This window comes from Anabrus simplex, chromosome 9 (genome assembly GCF_040414725.1).
Source record: "Anabrus simplex isolate iqAnaSimp1 chromosome 9, ASM4041472v1, whole genome shotgun sequence".
NCBI lineage: Eukaryota > Metazoa > Arthropoda > Insecta > Orthoptera > Tettigoniidae > Anabrus > Anabrus simplex.
The window spans coordinates 45,712,307-45,728,439 of NC_090273.1; the positions used below are offsets into that span (position 1 = coordinate 45,712,307).

Consider the following 16,133-nt stretch of genomic DNA (forward strand, 5'->3'; position numbering starts at 1 on the left):
GATCTTGGGTAAAACAAGGAGAGACAAGATAAGAAATGAAACCATACGAAACACACTACATATCAACCCTCTAAAACAAACTATGGAGTGAAATAGGCTGAAATGGTTCAGCCACGTCAAAAGAATGGGACAAGGGAGATTACCAAGAAGAACTCTGGAATGGACATAATCTGGAAGAAGACCAATTGGATGACCACAAACAAGATGGAGGGATCAGGTGGAGGATGACGTAAATCAGAGAGGACTACAGTGGCAGATAGTGATGAATGATAGAATGTGGGAAAGAAGAGAAGATTGGAAGAGGCTCTGTAAACGACCTGCATGAACAGAAATATATCAGGAAGAAGAAGAATAAGTAGTAGTATTGATACACATACAATACTCCACGGATACATCAGTGCATCCTGGATTCAATGTGATTGTGGGTTGATGCATGTCTCAGGTAACAAATTGGTTGATGGTTTTTAAATTTCTTTATAGAGTGATACAAAAAGTCTAATTTGCAGATAAAATAATTTGTCTTTAATGAGCTGTCCTGAAGTAAGTTCTAAAGAATTTCAATTGATGAAGCATCATCCTTATTTAGTTTGTTTACCACTGATTCAAAATTTTCAAAATTATTGGAATAATGTACAACTGCTCCTCAACTACATATGGGTTTACATCAAAGATTGTGTGTACGCACCCCCTTTCTCACGTGATTTAGCAGAAGTACAAGCAAGGATCACACATGCATTCATTGATATCAATCGTAGGATGTTGGGATGTGTGTGGCAGGTACAGGATTGATATCTGACACGTAACTAAGGGTACACAAATTGAGTATGTAAGGTACATAATAGTAATTTGGAGAGCTTCTGTATCCATTAATACAAGTCTTTTTTGAGTTTGCCATAGTTATTGTATTAACAATGTTTCAAATTTTGGAAGAACTGTATGATACTATGTTAGACGCAGTCGCCTGTGAGTGAAATATCAAATGACCATCAACCTAACTTACAACGTAATTGACTACAATGGCACCATTGCTTTGTGTATGTTTACATAAACCACAACTTAATTGGAATCATGATCGCAATTCTTACTCATTTACAAACTTTTAGAGACTACAATTCTTCTTTTTCTCTAGCCTATAATATTCCAGAAAGCTGATTTTTTTATTTTTTAAGCACTAATTATTCTAAACTTTAGTACAAACTGTATAATGTTACTTGACATCATCCACATTTTTTTTAAGCTTGACCATGACATAAAATAGTACATTAACACTATACCTCAATTGTTACAATGATGGGTTTAATGTCCTCATAAACAACATTGACAAGTTTAGCAGCTCTCTGTGCAGTGGCTTGATCCTCAGCTACAACAGCTCCAATTACTTGGCCTTGGCAAGTCACCTGGAAAAAAAAAAAGAGCACAAATCCAGTTATCTGTTGTCTCACCTCAAAAGATTTTTGTGGTAAAATCTCTGAATGACAAAAAATTAAGGAAACTGAGAAATTTCTTGAAATTTTGACAAGTCTGATTCATTTGCAAGTTAAATCCAGGAAAGAAAAAAAAAAGAGAGAAGTAATTAGCCCCCCAAGATGACCAAGTGCATCCAGAGGGGATAGTGGGGACTTCGAGGGCCCTGGGACTGCTATGGTAGCCGTGAAGGCCCTTCAGGAACTCTTCAAAGCGGTGGCAAAAGGGGGCTCTGGTTAAGATGTAGCAGGTCGTTATGTTTGTTAGGTACCAAAATGGGTTAAAAAAACAAACAAAAAAGGCAATGTAAATTTTAATCTTATACCAGTTGTATTATTTGAAGTAATTCCACATATACCGTATGAGTTGATTATGTTTGTAAGTACAGAAGATATGATTAGAATATTGTAAATAGTATAAATTTATTAACCTTTCAAGCGGTGATGACGGAATAAATCGTCATAGCCGCATGGCTTCCTAAGTGGCCATGAGAGAATATTCTGTCATCTCATTGTAAATGTCTTTCGGCGATGGGTATGACTACTTATTCCGTCATAGGATCCGAGATCGCTTTCCTTTGTGCGTGTATGTTAGTTTTGAGCTTTGCCTACAGCAGCACTGTCCTAAAAGCACGTGACCAGGCGAAATGTTTTAGTTCCGCTCCCAGCTGGTAGGCAGCCAGTACCGGCCGCCAGGCTGCTGAGAGAGGCACACAGTGCATTATTGCATTTGCAAGCGGAGCTCGGAAACATCTGCGAGAAGAGGAAGAAGAAGAAGAAGAAGAAGAAGAAGCAGAAGAACTGTTTTATTTATTACACTGTGACAATTTGAAGAGTGATGTGTCATCTGATAGTGGGACTAATGTTGAAATATCAAGAGATAGCGGGTGCAATGGTGAAAGAGACTCAAGTGAACGTGACAGTAGCATTAGCAGTGATATTCAGCCCTGTGTATGGACAAAGGTAATATCTGAACGGCCGAGATTTACATTTACAGCGTAAATGTACAAACTGAAGATGTAAATAATTCGCTAGAATATTTCCAATTGTTTTTCAATCCTGAATTAGCGGAACTAATAAGTAGGGAAACCAACCGGTATGCTCAACAGTTTTCAGAAAGCACACCAACCTTGAAACTATATTAAGAGTGAATCAGTGGACTGACATGAATAAAGATGAAATTATGACTTGCATTCTTTCTCTTGCAAGGCATTCATCAGCTACTTAAGAACAAGAGCTACTTTTCTTGTAGACATATTAGAGACCCCAATAATTTTGGAGCTATTCTCTGAAAGAAGATTTCATCTCCTTCTCAAAAGTCTTACACTTTGTCGATAATGAAGCACATGATAAAGCCACATATTGTCGAAGAAACACTACAAATTGAAACCTATTCTGGACCACTTGAATAGCAGATTCCAAACGACGTGTCTGTAGATGATGATGATGACGATGATGATGCTTGTTGTTTAAAGGGGCCTAACATCGAAGGTCATCGGTCCTGTCTGTAGACGAGTCTCTTATGTTATTGTAGGCTTCCTGTTGCTTTCCTCACTGATCCAGATTATCTTTCCTTGCCCTTGGCACTGTAATAACATTATTAGCTTAAAAGTGAGACTTTTTAAACCTGATGATAATACCTGACCAATTAAAAGTGTCTCACCGTTAGTTCCCTTTGCTGTCCTCAGTGAGCCAGACACCTTGCCCTTCGCACTCTGATCATTTTTGACAGATTGATACATATTCGGTACTTTTTGAACCTGATAAAATACTATACTACACAAGAGTATCTCACTATATGTTACTTCCCAGTACCTTATAGAAAATTTGCCACTGTATTCGTACGGGTCGCTACTCAAAAGAAATGTACCACCTGAAAAGTTAAGGATGAGCTGTGTGTTTAATAGAAAAATTGTTAGTGTGATTTGTATAATACTGTATTTTAGGAAAATGTCTTCTTTTCTTGTTATTGAAAATTTACTGTTTGATAATAATGTATTTTTTTGCACCATTTGCCACCGAGGTATGCACCTCATTTGCAAATATAATGGTGATTTTTTTTTAAAATCAATTTCGGATGCTAAGGTAATATATAGTACCCAGTTATTAAGTCACTGCATGGCTTCCTGACTGAATGGTTAGCATGCTGAAGGCCTGCAGAATACAAGGTGTTGTGTGGTTGGCATGACTAATTCTCTTTGCTGTTATTCTTGGCTTTTGGGTAAGACACAACAGAAGGGAACAAAGAAGTGATGATTAAGGGCAAATATATAAAGATCTTCCTCTGTCTTTCCTTGTGTTTACTCATCCTATGGGGTCCACTGATATGTTATACTATCCCCATTTCTCCCTACTGTCAGCATCTTGATAAGTGGCTGTATACGCTTCCTGCAGGTAAGTGTGGGTTACATAAAAATAGGCCACACGCAATATCGGAAGAGAAGAAAAGCTCTGTGGAGGAGGTGAAAATGAAATGGAAATGGCGTATGTCTTTTAGTGCCGGGAGTGTCCGAGGACAAGTTCAGCTCGCCAGATGCAGGTCTTTTGATTTGACTCCCGTAGGCGACCTGCGCGTCATGATGAGGATGAAATGATGATGAAGACGACACATACACCCACCCCCCCATGCCAGTGAAATTAACCAATTAAGGTTAAAATTCCCGACCCTGCCGGGAATCGAACCTGGAACCCCTGTGATCAAAGGCCAGCATGTTGACCATTTAGCCATGGAGCCGGACTGTGGAGGAGGTAGTAATAATAATAATAATAATAATAATAATAATAATAATAATAATAATAATAATAATGATGGTGTGTGGCCTCTGAAGAGGCCTGGTGCAGGTCTTCAAGTTGGCGCCGTATAGCTGACCAGCGCGTCTGCGAGGATGGGGCCCTGCCAATGATGAATTCTAATGAATCGAACCCGGGACACTTTGGACCAAAGGCCAGCATGCTAACCACTTAGCCATGGAGCCACACAAGTAAATTTGTGTCCTCATCCAGAGGTGATGCAGCTTTTTTCAGGCACACCCCCAATGGAGGTGAGCTGAATGTACCATTTCAACCACATACCAGCTCTCCTGTCATTCCCAAATTTCTGGCAGTACCGGGAATCGTACCCGGGCCCGTGAGGACGGCAGCTATTAACACAAAGAGTTACGCTAAGAAGGCAGACAAGTGTGTCATGAAGGACAACAAACACAACCAAAAACAGCAGAATATGAAGTGCATCTACGAAAACCAGAAACTGCATACAAGTTGGAATGAAAATGCAAGGAATTGGCTAAAACCCAGACATAACACTTTATACTCCGCACGGCTTTACTTTTAAATTGATGTTTCGCAAAAGAAATGAGCATCGCCTTACCACTGTTGCCAGCACGCCACCGCAGCGAGAACAGCTGATGCAATATGACTGCGCTAAACAGCCCTCGTAAAATGTGATAGCATACTCAGAAAAGCTAATGAATCTCGATTGGAAACAAATTCAGAAAACAACACTTTCTAGCAACATCCGACAGTAAAAAGAGAATATATTAAGAATAAAAAAGGACGAGGAAATAACACATCACTCATGGCCTACAAAGGGAACACTCCACTGATCTCAGAGTCACTTTCTTGCCACTTGTCTTTTCCAAATTACACTGAGACGGGCTAAATATGCACGAAGTATACTAACCAATACATGGACGTAAATAAAACTACAGCTATATTCTTATACACTGAACTATTAAACCTGTTTTGTACTAACTTATGCTATGCTAAACTGTAAATTATACTATACTGTACTATACTAGAAAGATAAAGACTAATATGAAAAAGACAAATTACTGAAGAAAAATGCAAAAGATTGTGAACCGTACCGAATACCATACACGCCGAGCGAGATACGTTAACCACATGGTGAATGTAAATTTAGAATCTGCAACTAGGCTTTGAGATAGCACTCTGCCGATGTAAGTCTAAACAAATGGCAGTTTGGGATTGGTTGGATGTATGTTTCAGCGCATAACCACCAGACAGAGCTAAAATCTGTCAAAACGTCAATTTAGAAGTAAAGCCCTGTGGAGTATAGTGATAAAAATTGATTTACAGCAAGCTCTCCCTATTCCTCAGTTATCAAGTGAATGTGTATTTTATCAGCATCAACTGTGGACATACAACTTTGACATACACATCTGCCACAATGATGATTCAATGTGTGTGTGGCCAGACTGTTGCTTCAAGAGGAGCTGACAAAATTGCCAGCTGTCTACTGAAAGACGTGCCTTTGATTCTCGAAGGTGTTAAAAAAAAAAAAAAAAAAAAAAAATAGTTTACAATGATTCATGTGTTGGTCAAAATAAGAAATTCACAATAACAGGCTGTTCGTGACTGATTGTGGATGGTCTGTACCAGGCCACACATTTCTTCCACGTGGAGCAGATTTTGGCATAATTGAAAAATGAAAGAGGAAAACACAGGTAGTTTACACACCTGCACAGTAGGATGAACTTCTAAGGAAGAGTCAAGTACAGAAATCTTTCACTGTGAGCGAGATGAAGACTGAAGACTTCAAAGACTTTACTAATCTAAATAAAATGCTGACAAAAATGAAACATTAAACTGGATAAGAATAAAGTGTGCACGAGAAAGGCATCTTCATTTCAGTTTTACAGATACTACTGTGCAATGTACATAAAATTTGCTTTCAGCGACATAGCACCAGAAGAAAAGATGAGTCTCCAAAAAGGGGAAGGAAAATGCCCTGTGTTGTGTTTTTTTTCTATTTGCTTTACGTCGCACTAGCACAGATAGGTCTTATGGGAATGGAATAGGAAAGGGCTAGGACTGGGTGAAAATGGGAAGTCACAGAAAACCATCTTCAGGGCTGCTGACAGTGGGGTTTGAACCCACTATCTTCTGAATTCAAGCTGACAGCTAAGCGACTCAAACCATGCAGCCACTCGCTCGGTTTGTGTGACGAAGTTCATCATCATCATCATCATCATCATCATCATCAATGTCCCACTCCAGTATGCCTACAAAGCCATTTGGTGGAGCAATAAAACTGTCAAAATATAATGATAATGTGTCTCTTGAAATTCCTATCTCCTGTATATCAGGTATTCTACAGAGATATAAAGACAGTAAGGATTTTCACGTTGAAGACCCTGATCATGACATGGATGTGTAAAAGTAATGTTTGAAACACACTTTATTCTTCTTTTGATAATTTATGTAAATTATATTTCATTGTGTTCTGAGTTTTAATGCTGTATTATTCAGGGCACTTAGAGAACAGAGTCTGTAATTCGTAAATAGTGATGAATTTGGTAGCTCTTACTTCTTCTGAGAGACCTGCTAAACACTAATATATCGCATTAAATTTTGGAGATACTTTAAGTAACCCTCTGTCATCTGCAGCTAGAATGCTTATTTTGTTTTCTAATCATATGCCAAGTAAGAATACTACACCACCTACAATGTGTTAAAAAATAAAATCTAGTACAATCCTATTTTTCTCAATACTTACTGGAGTTGGGATGGGCTCTTATTCTGGCTGAGCCTGTCAGCTGAAAACATCCCTTTCTTATCTCACAGAGCAATTATGTTGTTCCCAATAAGAGATAGACACCAGCGTCTTACCTTCTCGGATGCAAAGACCTCGTCATCATGGACTACAGGTCCCCACTTGTTGCGAGAGCCTGGTAGATCCTTAGCCGAGAAGAAAGCATGGACTCCCTCCAATTCTAAGGCCTTGCTGGCATCCATGGACACAATACGAGCATGGGCTCGAGTGCTGAGCACAAGACTCAGGTAGAGTTCTCCTTCTGCATGTGGTATGTCATCACAATACACAGCCTCTCCTGGTACACAAAGGAGGAAAAATTTTATTGTAAAGTTTTATGACCCCAAGAATTATGTTGTTGAACCACTAGCATATTGATACAGGAATAAAAACAGTAACTTACACAGCAAGAATGTGATGAATAGCATTCACTTTCATACAGATGAAAGAGGAGACAGGGACAAACAAGACTAATTTTTCTGATGCTCCCTCTTCCTTCTAGGGACACCAAGACCTTGACGTCTGTGTGGGGGCTTGCATGCTTGTTGATCCCGAGGCCTGTGCCAGCTCAGGGTTACCCATGCTGAATCCCATGCTGGATTGATCTCTATATAAGGCCAGACTAACAAGGTGTCCCCCGAGTTAATTAAGAGGTGTCTGTGCTCTTTATTCCTCATTTCTATTTCTACCTTTCTATCCTAACCCTCTTAAATTTCATTTCTCTTCCTGTCTAGCCAACCATTCTGTCTGTCGTAAGAGGTGACTAAAGGGGGGCCCCAGGGGCTCTGAACTTGGGAGCGTGACTTGGCAACTATGTGGCCCTTAGCTAAGCACTGGCATTGCTTCCACTTACTTGTGCCAGGCTCCTCACTTTCATCTATCCTATTTGACCTCCCTTGGTCAACTCTTATTCTTTTCCGACCCCGACGCTATTAGGTATCGAGGCCTAGGGAGTCTTTCACTTTCATGCCCTTCATGGCCCTAGTCTTTCTTTGGCTGATATATTCATTTTTCATCAGATTCCCTTCCATTATTTCTCAGATTAGTGTTATACAGAGAATGGTTGCCTAGTTGTACTTCCTCTTAAAACAATACCCACCACCACCACCACCACCACCACCACTTCCCCTCTATGTTTATTCTATTTGTTCCCTTTCAGGTATCCAAGAACACAATGAATAAGTAATGTTATTGATTTTATGTCCCACTACCATACTTTTCAGAAATGCCGAGGTGCCAAAATTTTGTCCCGCAGGAGTTCTTTAATGTGCCAGTGAATCTACCAACATGAGGCTGATGTATCACCTTCAAATACCGCTGAACTAAATCAGCACTCTACCGTCAGAGCCACTCAGATTCACAACTACAGTAAGTATTTATTTCTTTTCCACCTAGTCGATACAATGCATTGTTTCATTCCCAATCTGTGCCTCTGTTGATGGTTTCCATACGAAATTCCTTGGGACACTCATATGCCTTTTCAATATCTAGAAAAGTTACTACCATGTCCTTTCCATATTCCCAATACCCTACCATCATTTGACGCAATGTAAATATTGGGTCAAATGCCTCTATTATTTTGACATAATACTACAGTGTATACTGTTTGGTAGCGAGCCTTCATGGCTCAGGTGGCAGTACACCGGCCTCTCACTGCTGGGTTCTGTGGTTCAAATCCCAGTCACTCCATGTGAGATTTGTTCTGGATAAAGCAGAGGCGGAACAGGTTGTTCTCCAGATACTCTGGTTTTCCCTATCATCCAGCAACACACTCCAATATCATTTAATTTCTTCTGTCAGTCAATACTCATTGCCCCCCAGCAGAGTGCAACAGCTTCTGCAGCCAGCTCAATTCCTGGCTGGCCGCTAGATGGGGCCTTCATTCTTTCCATTCCTGACCTGCTCGAATGACTGGAAACAGGCTGTGGACACACACACACACACACACACACACACACACACACACACACACACACACACACACACACACACACACACACACACACACACTACTATATTGTTTGGTAGCTGTAAGATATCTCATTTGTAGTCTATTTCTTTTAATTCTGTACATGCAAATATTGTATTTTATGTCAGATGGAAGAGAAGGCCTAATGGCCTTTATCTTGCCAGACAAAAATCTATTGTATTCTATTCTCTGTTACATTTGAGACGGGGCAAGTACAACGTGTATTATTGTTTGATTCCATTTATGTTTAATTTGCTTTTCTTCTTGGACCTTCCAGGTTCTACTGTATTAAAAATTAAAATGTAAGGAGGATGCTTAAAATAATTAATATATATGATTGATAACAACGAAAGGGAGGTTAAATTTGGTTAGAGTTTAAAAGCACATACCTGTAGCTTGTTTGTATGCTGATTTGTGCACAATAGGGCGACCAACTTGGTCAGATTCTTTTTGATCTGGGGGTACCTGAAAATACAACATGAAGATTCAAGTTTTGATAAATACTTCTTGTGATCCCATTCGATAAAAATATAATAGCTCAAGACTTACCACTCGAAAATACTGAGAGCTTTTGGGCACCAGACTATGGAACCCGTTAACAGCACTCTGATACTGTTCAGGAATGTTGGGAACATCTGTTAACTTGGTTTGGAGCTGCTGGAGAATGGCCAGGTATGCCTTGAAGAAGAAACTGCAACAAGAAGGTTAGGTGTTGACAACACTCTGATTTCAGAATAAACACAACCTAAGGGAACACCTTTGTTTCATGTTTAACCCTTTCACTCTGGTGTAGGGAGTATGGTGGCATAACCCTCTGGACGCGAGCAGCGGGTGGTTCACTGAGCCCGCTGTACGGGATACTTATTGCACTCCGCTCTCCAGTCTCGTGGCATGAGGAGAGGACAGGCAGAATTTAAAAGTATTTTATTATATTTGTAATGCATATTCAGTGAATTGCTTACGATTATATTTCTAGCACTTTTCATTCTCCTCGCACAGAAGAGTTACGCTTCTCATATTAAAAAACAGCTGAAAGAAACTTAACATGCTAGCATTCTCCACTAAACTTTTCAATCCAGAATTAGCTGCATCAAACTTATGTTTCTTCGGATTCAGGTTCTACTTTTTCCAATTTAGTTTTCTGCTCAGTGGTTCAGGCACCTGATCATCTTCAGTCAAACCATCGAAGTAGGCCGACCTTATAGACAAAGCGGTAAATGGAGTGAAAAAGTGCCTGAAGTAGGTGTGATTGAAGTTGTTTCGTCACCAGAATCAGATGACAAATCATCATCATCATCATCATCATCATCATCATCATCATCATCATCATCATCATCATCGCCGCCGCCTTCAAAGTCACTACCCAATATGAGGGAAATAACTTCCTCCGCAGTATGTCTTTCCTCTGTCATCAGGCCTTTAACAATTTCAAAACAATGGAAAGTTAAGTCAAGAAGCACAAGCACGTCAGCACAGGGGAGCAACTAGGCGCGAAGTGAGTAACGTACCGAAACATTTCTTTCATCTTCGACCTGGTTACTTCTGTCGTCTGGTGATCATAGCCGTAACTATAGACTCTCAAGACAAGCATGGGATACCTCTAAGGCCGAACTTCCACAGCAGTCTATCGCAGTGAAACGGAAAACAGCCGAAAGACACGCAACTTCTACAGCATTCGACCGGCTATGAGGCATGGCTTAAGCACGACTGCTACAGCAGTCAACCAGGTGTGTGGCACAGCTCACCCCCGACTGCTACAGTAGTCAACCAGAGTGAAAGGGTTAAGTAATGAACAAACAAGTGATAATTTTCAAGTCCATAGAAAGATAGGGACATTAATAGGATAAACAGGTTTTTTGGAGATATTTGAAGCAAATTCTTTTCAGTTTCAGAGCTAGGTTCGTCAGTCTGTCAAAACTAATTTATGAATAAGTAAATTTAGAAACTGGCTGAAAAAGAAAACACATGATAACAGAATTATACTTTCCATTAAGTTGTTCCTTTTCAGTTGATTTTCCATTTACTTTGCACATAAATTAATCATCAACGTCTTTACTGAAAAGAAACACTACAAGGGTACTTGAAAGAATACCTTTGTTTAATTTTAAGAATATCACTTCAAAGTACTGGAGAGTACCTCATCGAGAACTGGTGAAGCTACTGGTTCTGCTGTAGTAGAAGTGAAAAAGGTATCTTGCTAATCATTTATTTTTTCCCCCATTTCTGCTTCCATGAAATGTATATCAATTACTAGAATAGCTGAAACTGTGAATCAGTGGTTGAGTGTCAGGCTCCGGATCCCCAGATAGCGGGTTCAAACCCACCAGAAGTAGTCAGACTTTTGAAGGGCAGAATAAAGTTCATTCGACACCCCATGTCATACAATGTCTGCATGTAAAAGATCTCTAGTGACACATTTGGCGTTTACCCGACAAAATTAATTAAATCTCAGGCACAGATGCCCATCTGTCTGCCATCCAGCAGGCCTAGAGTAAAACGGAACGTCAAAATTGATGGGCAGACAGCCAGATGACTTAAAACTCAAATGTTTGCACTCCGCAGCCAAGGCCATACAATTCTTATTCTTAATGGGAAAAATGTAAGAGATTCTGCAGTAATTCAGACTGAAGTGTATGATCATTATATAATAACTGTACAGATATCACATGATACTAGGTGTAATAAATATGTTCCAAGTGAAAAAGTTATAGATAATATACAGGAAAGGGTGAGTAAATCCATGCTAAGAACAGAAACAGAAATTATTGGAAAAGATTTAAATGAGAATATGAGTTCAGATGATATATACATGAAGATTTGCAATGCAGTTAACAAGGCAACTATCGAGACAGAGGATACAAAAAACCAGGAGAAAAGGAAAGACACTCAACCGTGGCCGACGGATGATATAATAGAAAATCAAAGAAAAGGACAGAATTTTCAAAAGATGGAAAAAAGTATCAAATTTAAATCCAGAAAATAAGGAAAATTTAAGTTTATATAAAAGAATAAAGAATGATATAATAGTTGATATTAATAAAGCAAAAAGAACATATTACAGATAGCAGTCTGAGTAGAGGAGACATGAAGAAAACTTGGGAAGTATTAAATGATGTGCTAAAGGCTAAAAAGAAATGGACAATAGAAGAAACGGTAAGACATTATTTAGGAAGGCAAGACTCATTAGAAAATATATAGTTGATAACTTTTCAAAAACATTTTCAGAACAGCTAGAAAAGGTAGTTCATGAATGTAGGGTACAACAAAGACCATTAACTAATACAGAGAGACTCATCATTTTACCTACCACTAGCAAGTACAGCAGATACAGCAAACATAATTGAAGGAATGGACATAAATAAATCACCAGGCATGGATAAATTAACAGTTAAACATCTGAAAGATAAGACATAATAACACCAGTAATACAGAAGCTAATCAATAAAATAATAGACAGGTATTTTCCCAAAGGACCTGAAGACTGCCGTAGTGAGACCTATTTACAAGCAAGGTTCACATTTACAGTATGAAAACTATAGACATATCTATTCTTCAAACCATAGTTGAAAGATACATTGCTGATCACCTAATCTCATATTTAGAAAAATTTTAAATTATTGCTTATCAAAAACACAAGGGTACAAGTAATCTTCGAGGAATTCCCAAATATGATCAATGGGAAGCTAAATCAAGGTATGCACATTTTAGCTATGTTTATTGATTTCTCAAAGGCATTTGATTCAATTTCCTTGAAAAAATTATTGCAGCCTTAAGCAAAATTGGAGTAAGAGGAACACCACTAAAAGTTTTTGAAAGTTATCTGACTGACCAAACGTATAGGGTAAAAATTGATAATATATATGGAGAAATAACTTCTACGAAAAGAGGTGTTCCACAAGGAAGTATCCTAGGACCCATTTTGTATATTATTTTTGTCAATGATATAAGCTCATGTTTTAAAAACTGTAAATATTTCATGTATGCAGATGATAAACTAATTGTATCAGTACATAAAAACCCAAAAGTGGCAGAGAAGCATTTACAAATAGAGTACAACTACTTTCAAGAATGGTGCCATGATAAGGGTCTACTAATTGACACTTCAAAAACAAAAGTCTTGTACATTACTACCCCAAAAATGCAGAAAGAAAACATTAAAATAACAGGCCATTCAGTTCAGTGCATTCATGATGGTGAACAAAAATCATAATTGTGACTGTGCAATAGAGGAAGTTGATAACATGAAATATCTAGGTATAATAGATATTTTTCATGGAAGCAACATATTAATAAGTTGTGTGAAAGACTGAGGCTAAGCTTGTTCAAAATGAAAATGGTTAAGTATATAATACCTCATGATAGCTTAAAAATGGTTTATCATTCACTTGTTGAGTCACTTATATCATATGGTTTAAGTGTATGGGGATTGGCTTCTGTTACAGGCATAAACATGGTACAAATGTTACAAAATCGTATTGTCAAAGCATTCTTTTGGTATGAAAACAGAGGAATACTTAGCTTAAGTGAGGATATGTTAACAGGGATGTACCAGAAGGAAAGGTTCTTGAGAGTTAAAACAACTTTATATGTACAACATAATTAAAGAAAATTACTGGAAGCCAGAATAGAGATTGTAAATGAACATACACATGGAACAAGACTGATGCATGCAAGTTTTTTCAGGTCATCAGGTACTACAACAAATATGGATCCAGAACACTGCAAGTTGTAGTTCCTAAATTTTTGAACAAGTTGCCCTCAGAATTGACACACTTGAAAATAAAATATCAACTAAAACATGTGAACATATGGATTATAGATAATAAAATTACAGTTTCAATATTTGTTCATGAATGCAAAATGTACCAAAGACTCATCTATTTTGAATGATACTTTCAGGAAGTGGGAAAAACTCACGCCACAGGACAAAATTACAATGCTAATGTAAATATACAAACCTTATTAATGTTATAAACAGTAAGGATTGCAACAATGTATACAAATATAATGCATAATATCCTACTGCATATTGCAAATGTAGTTTAGATAAGTTATAAATAAATATAAATAAAATAAAAATTATCATCATCATCATCATCATCATCATCCTTATTATTATTGTCTGTTTCACCCACTTTAGGGTACGATAGATCAATCCATGGTTAGTGAGTTGTGTTCTCCTGTCCTCCCAGTACTTTTTCATCCCTTCAGATCTTGCCTTCCTCTATTCTTCAGAAATTCTGTATAGTCGTTCAGGCTTCACCATGTCCTGAAACCTCTTTATTTTATCTTTGGTTATTTTCTTTGCGGATTCATCTACAAGCATCTCGTGTGTAATTTGGAACTCTCGCAGGTCGTTCTCAGTTGGGGTGGTTTTTTTTTTTTTTTTTTTTTTTTTTTTACATCGCACTGACACAGTTAGGTCTTATGGCGACAATGGGATAGGAAAGACCTAAGAGTTAGAAAGAAGTGGACGTGGCCCTAATTAAGGCACAGCCCCAGCATTTATCTGATGTGAAAATGGGAAACCATGGAAAACCATCTTCAGAGCTGCCAACAGTGGGATTCAAACCCACTATCTCCCGGATGCAAGCTCACAGCCGCGCGCCACTAACCGTATGGCCAACTCGCCTGGTCCTTCTCAGTTTATTATTATTATTATTATTATTATTATTATTATTATTATTATTATTATTATTATTACTTACTTACTTACTAGAATGTAACAATTAAAATTTTATTTCAAGTAGTAAATTACAAGTAAAAATCACTATGAATATAATTGTTACAAGTAAATCAAATACTGTTACTCAATTACTTAACTCTGTACAAGACAATATTTCTCAGATCAGATAGAAGTTTCATTAATGTAATTGGGGCAAATATTTGTTTATAGGAGGAGGAGTTTGGGATTGAAATAATTTACCAAGGGAGATATTTGATAAATTTTGAACTTCTTTGAAATTGTTTAAGAAAAAATTGGGTAAACAACTGAGCGAATGTCCTTAGTGCAGATCCATGGTGAAGGATGAATTCGAGCAGAAATTGTTTCACCTCCGACTTATTAAAGGTGAATATAATTGAATATTTACCTTTCCATTATAAAGTCTGCAATATAATTATTATTTTGAAAGCTAAAACAGAAAACGAAGCCCATAATATATTGACACTGTTTAAGACCTCCATTTGTACTCTTTGAAGGCTCCGTTTCATGCAAATATTCAAATTTCTTATGACAAGATACATACCTGAGAGTTAAAGCTCTACGATACTGGATCATACCCCCAGGGGCACTAGGCGATAATGGGAGATCTTCCATTAAGAAGGCATAAGCCTCTTCCAGCATTTCCTCATTCCATTTTCTAAAATAAAAATGATCATCAAACAAGTATTATCCTTCTGTTTGTACTCTTTGAATATTATCCGTCTTAAACAGACCCTATTAAGGATAACTTGCCAATGAATAAAAAGGCCCACTACAATCAATTTAAGAGGAGTTTCCTGAACTCCACAAATACCTAGTCCATGTTATGGCTAGAATACACCAGAACTACACTGTCAAAATATTATTAAATTATGATGTCACCTTGAAATAGCATATATTGTCCAGTACATACAGTACTTGTTTCTGTACACCAGTCCATGTATCAAGTGAACAATGCTTGTATAAAGGGTATTGGGCAAGAATAACTGAATAAGATTTCACAAGATAACTGAAAGGGGACATGGAAATACAAGGGTTGGGCCAAAAGTCATGGCAACAATTTTTATTTTTCTTGAAGATACCAGTCCTGTTGGAAAATGTGACATATACAGACGAAAGGACAAGGTGTTAACTACATGTGTGGACAATGAATAGCACTGAAATATCATAAGACACTAATTTATTACAGTAGTATACAGGGCAATATGGCGTTCCCGGTGCAAAACAATGACAACACAGTACACAAAGTTGACATGATAAACCTGGGCCTAAAGACCCTCAAAGTAGCCCCTGCTACCGACACCACACGCTGCCAACGATGTGGGAAGCGCTGAATACCATCTGTCTCAGCATTTACCGCACCATGTGTGAATCAGGTCACCTGCTGGCGCACAGCATTAGCAATGTCCTCTCGTGTTGCAAACCGCCTACCACGTAGTGGATCCT

At 38.1% G+C, this 16,133-nt stretch overlaps 1 protein-coding gene across 1 annotated transcript in view; it reads right to left on the reverse strand.

Moving 5' to 3' along the window:
* ry (xanthine dehydrogenase rosy) overlaps positions 1-16,133 on the reverse strand; it is a 182,405-nt gene that overhangs the window by 55,402 nt on the left and 110,870 nt on the right. Inside the window, exons 12-16 of the mRNA XM_067153950.2 lie at positions 15,232-15,345; positions 9,533-9,674; positions 9,373-9,448; positions 7,092-7,312; positions 1,275-1,397 (exon numbers count right to left, since the gene is read on the reverse strand). Coding sequence (XP_067010051.2) covers positions 1,275-1,397; positions 7,092-7,312; positions 9,373-9,448; positions 9,533-9,674; positions 15,232-15,345 — 676 coding nt within the window. The remainder of the gene's footprint in view (positions 1-1,274; positions 1,398-7,091; positions 7,313-9,372; positions 9,449-9,532; positions 9,675-15,231; positions 15,346-16,133) is intronic.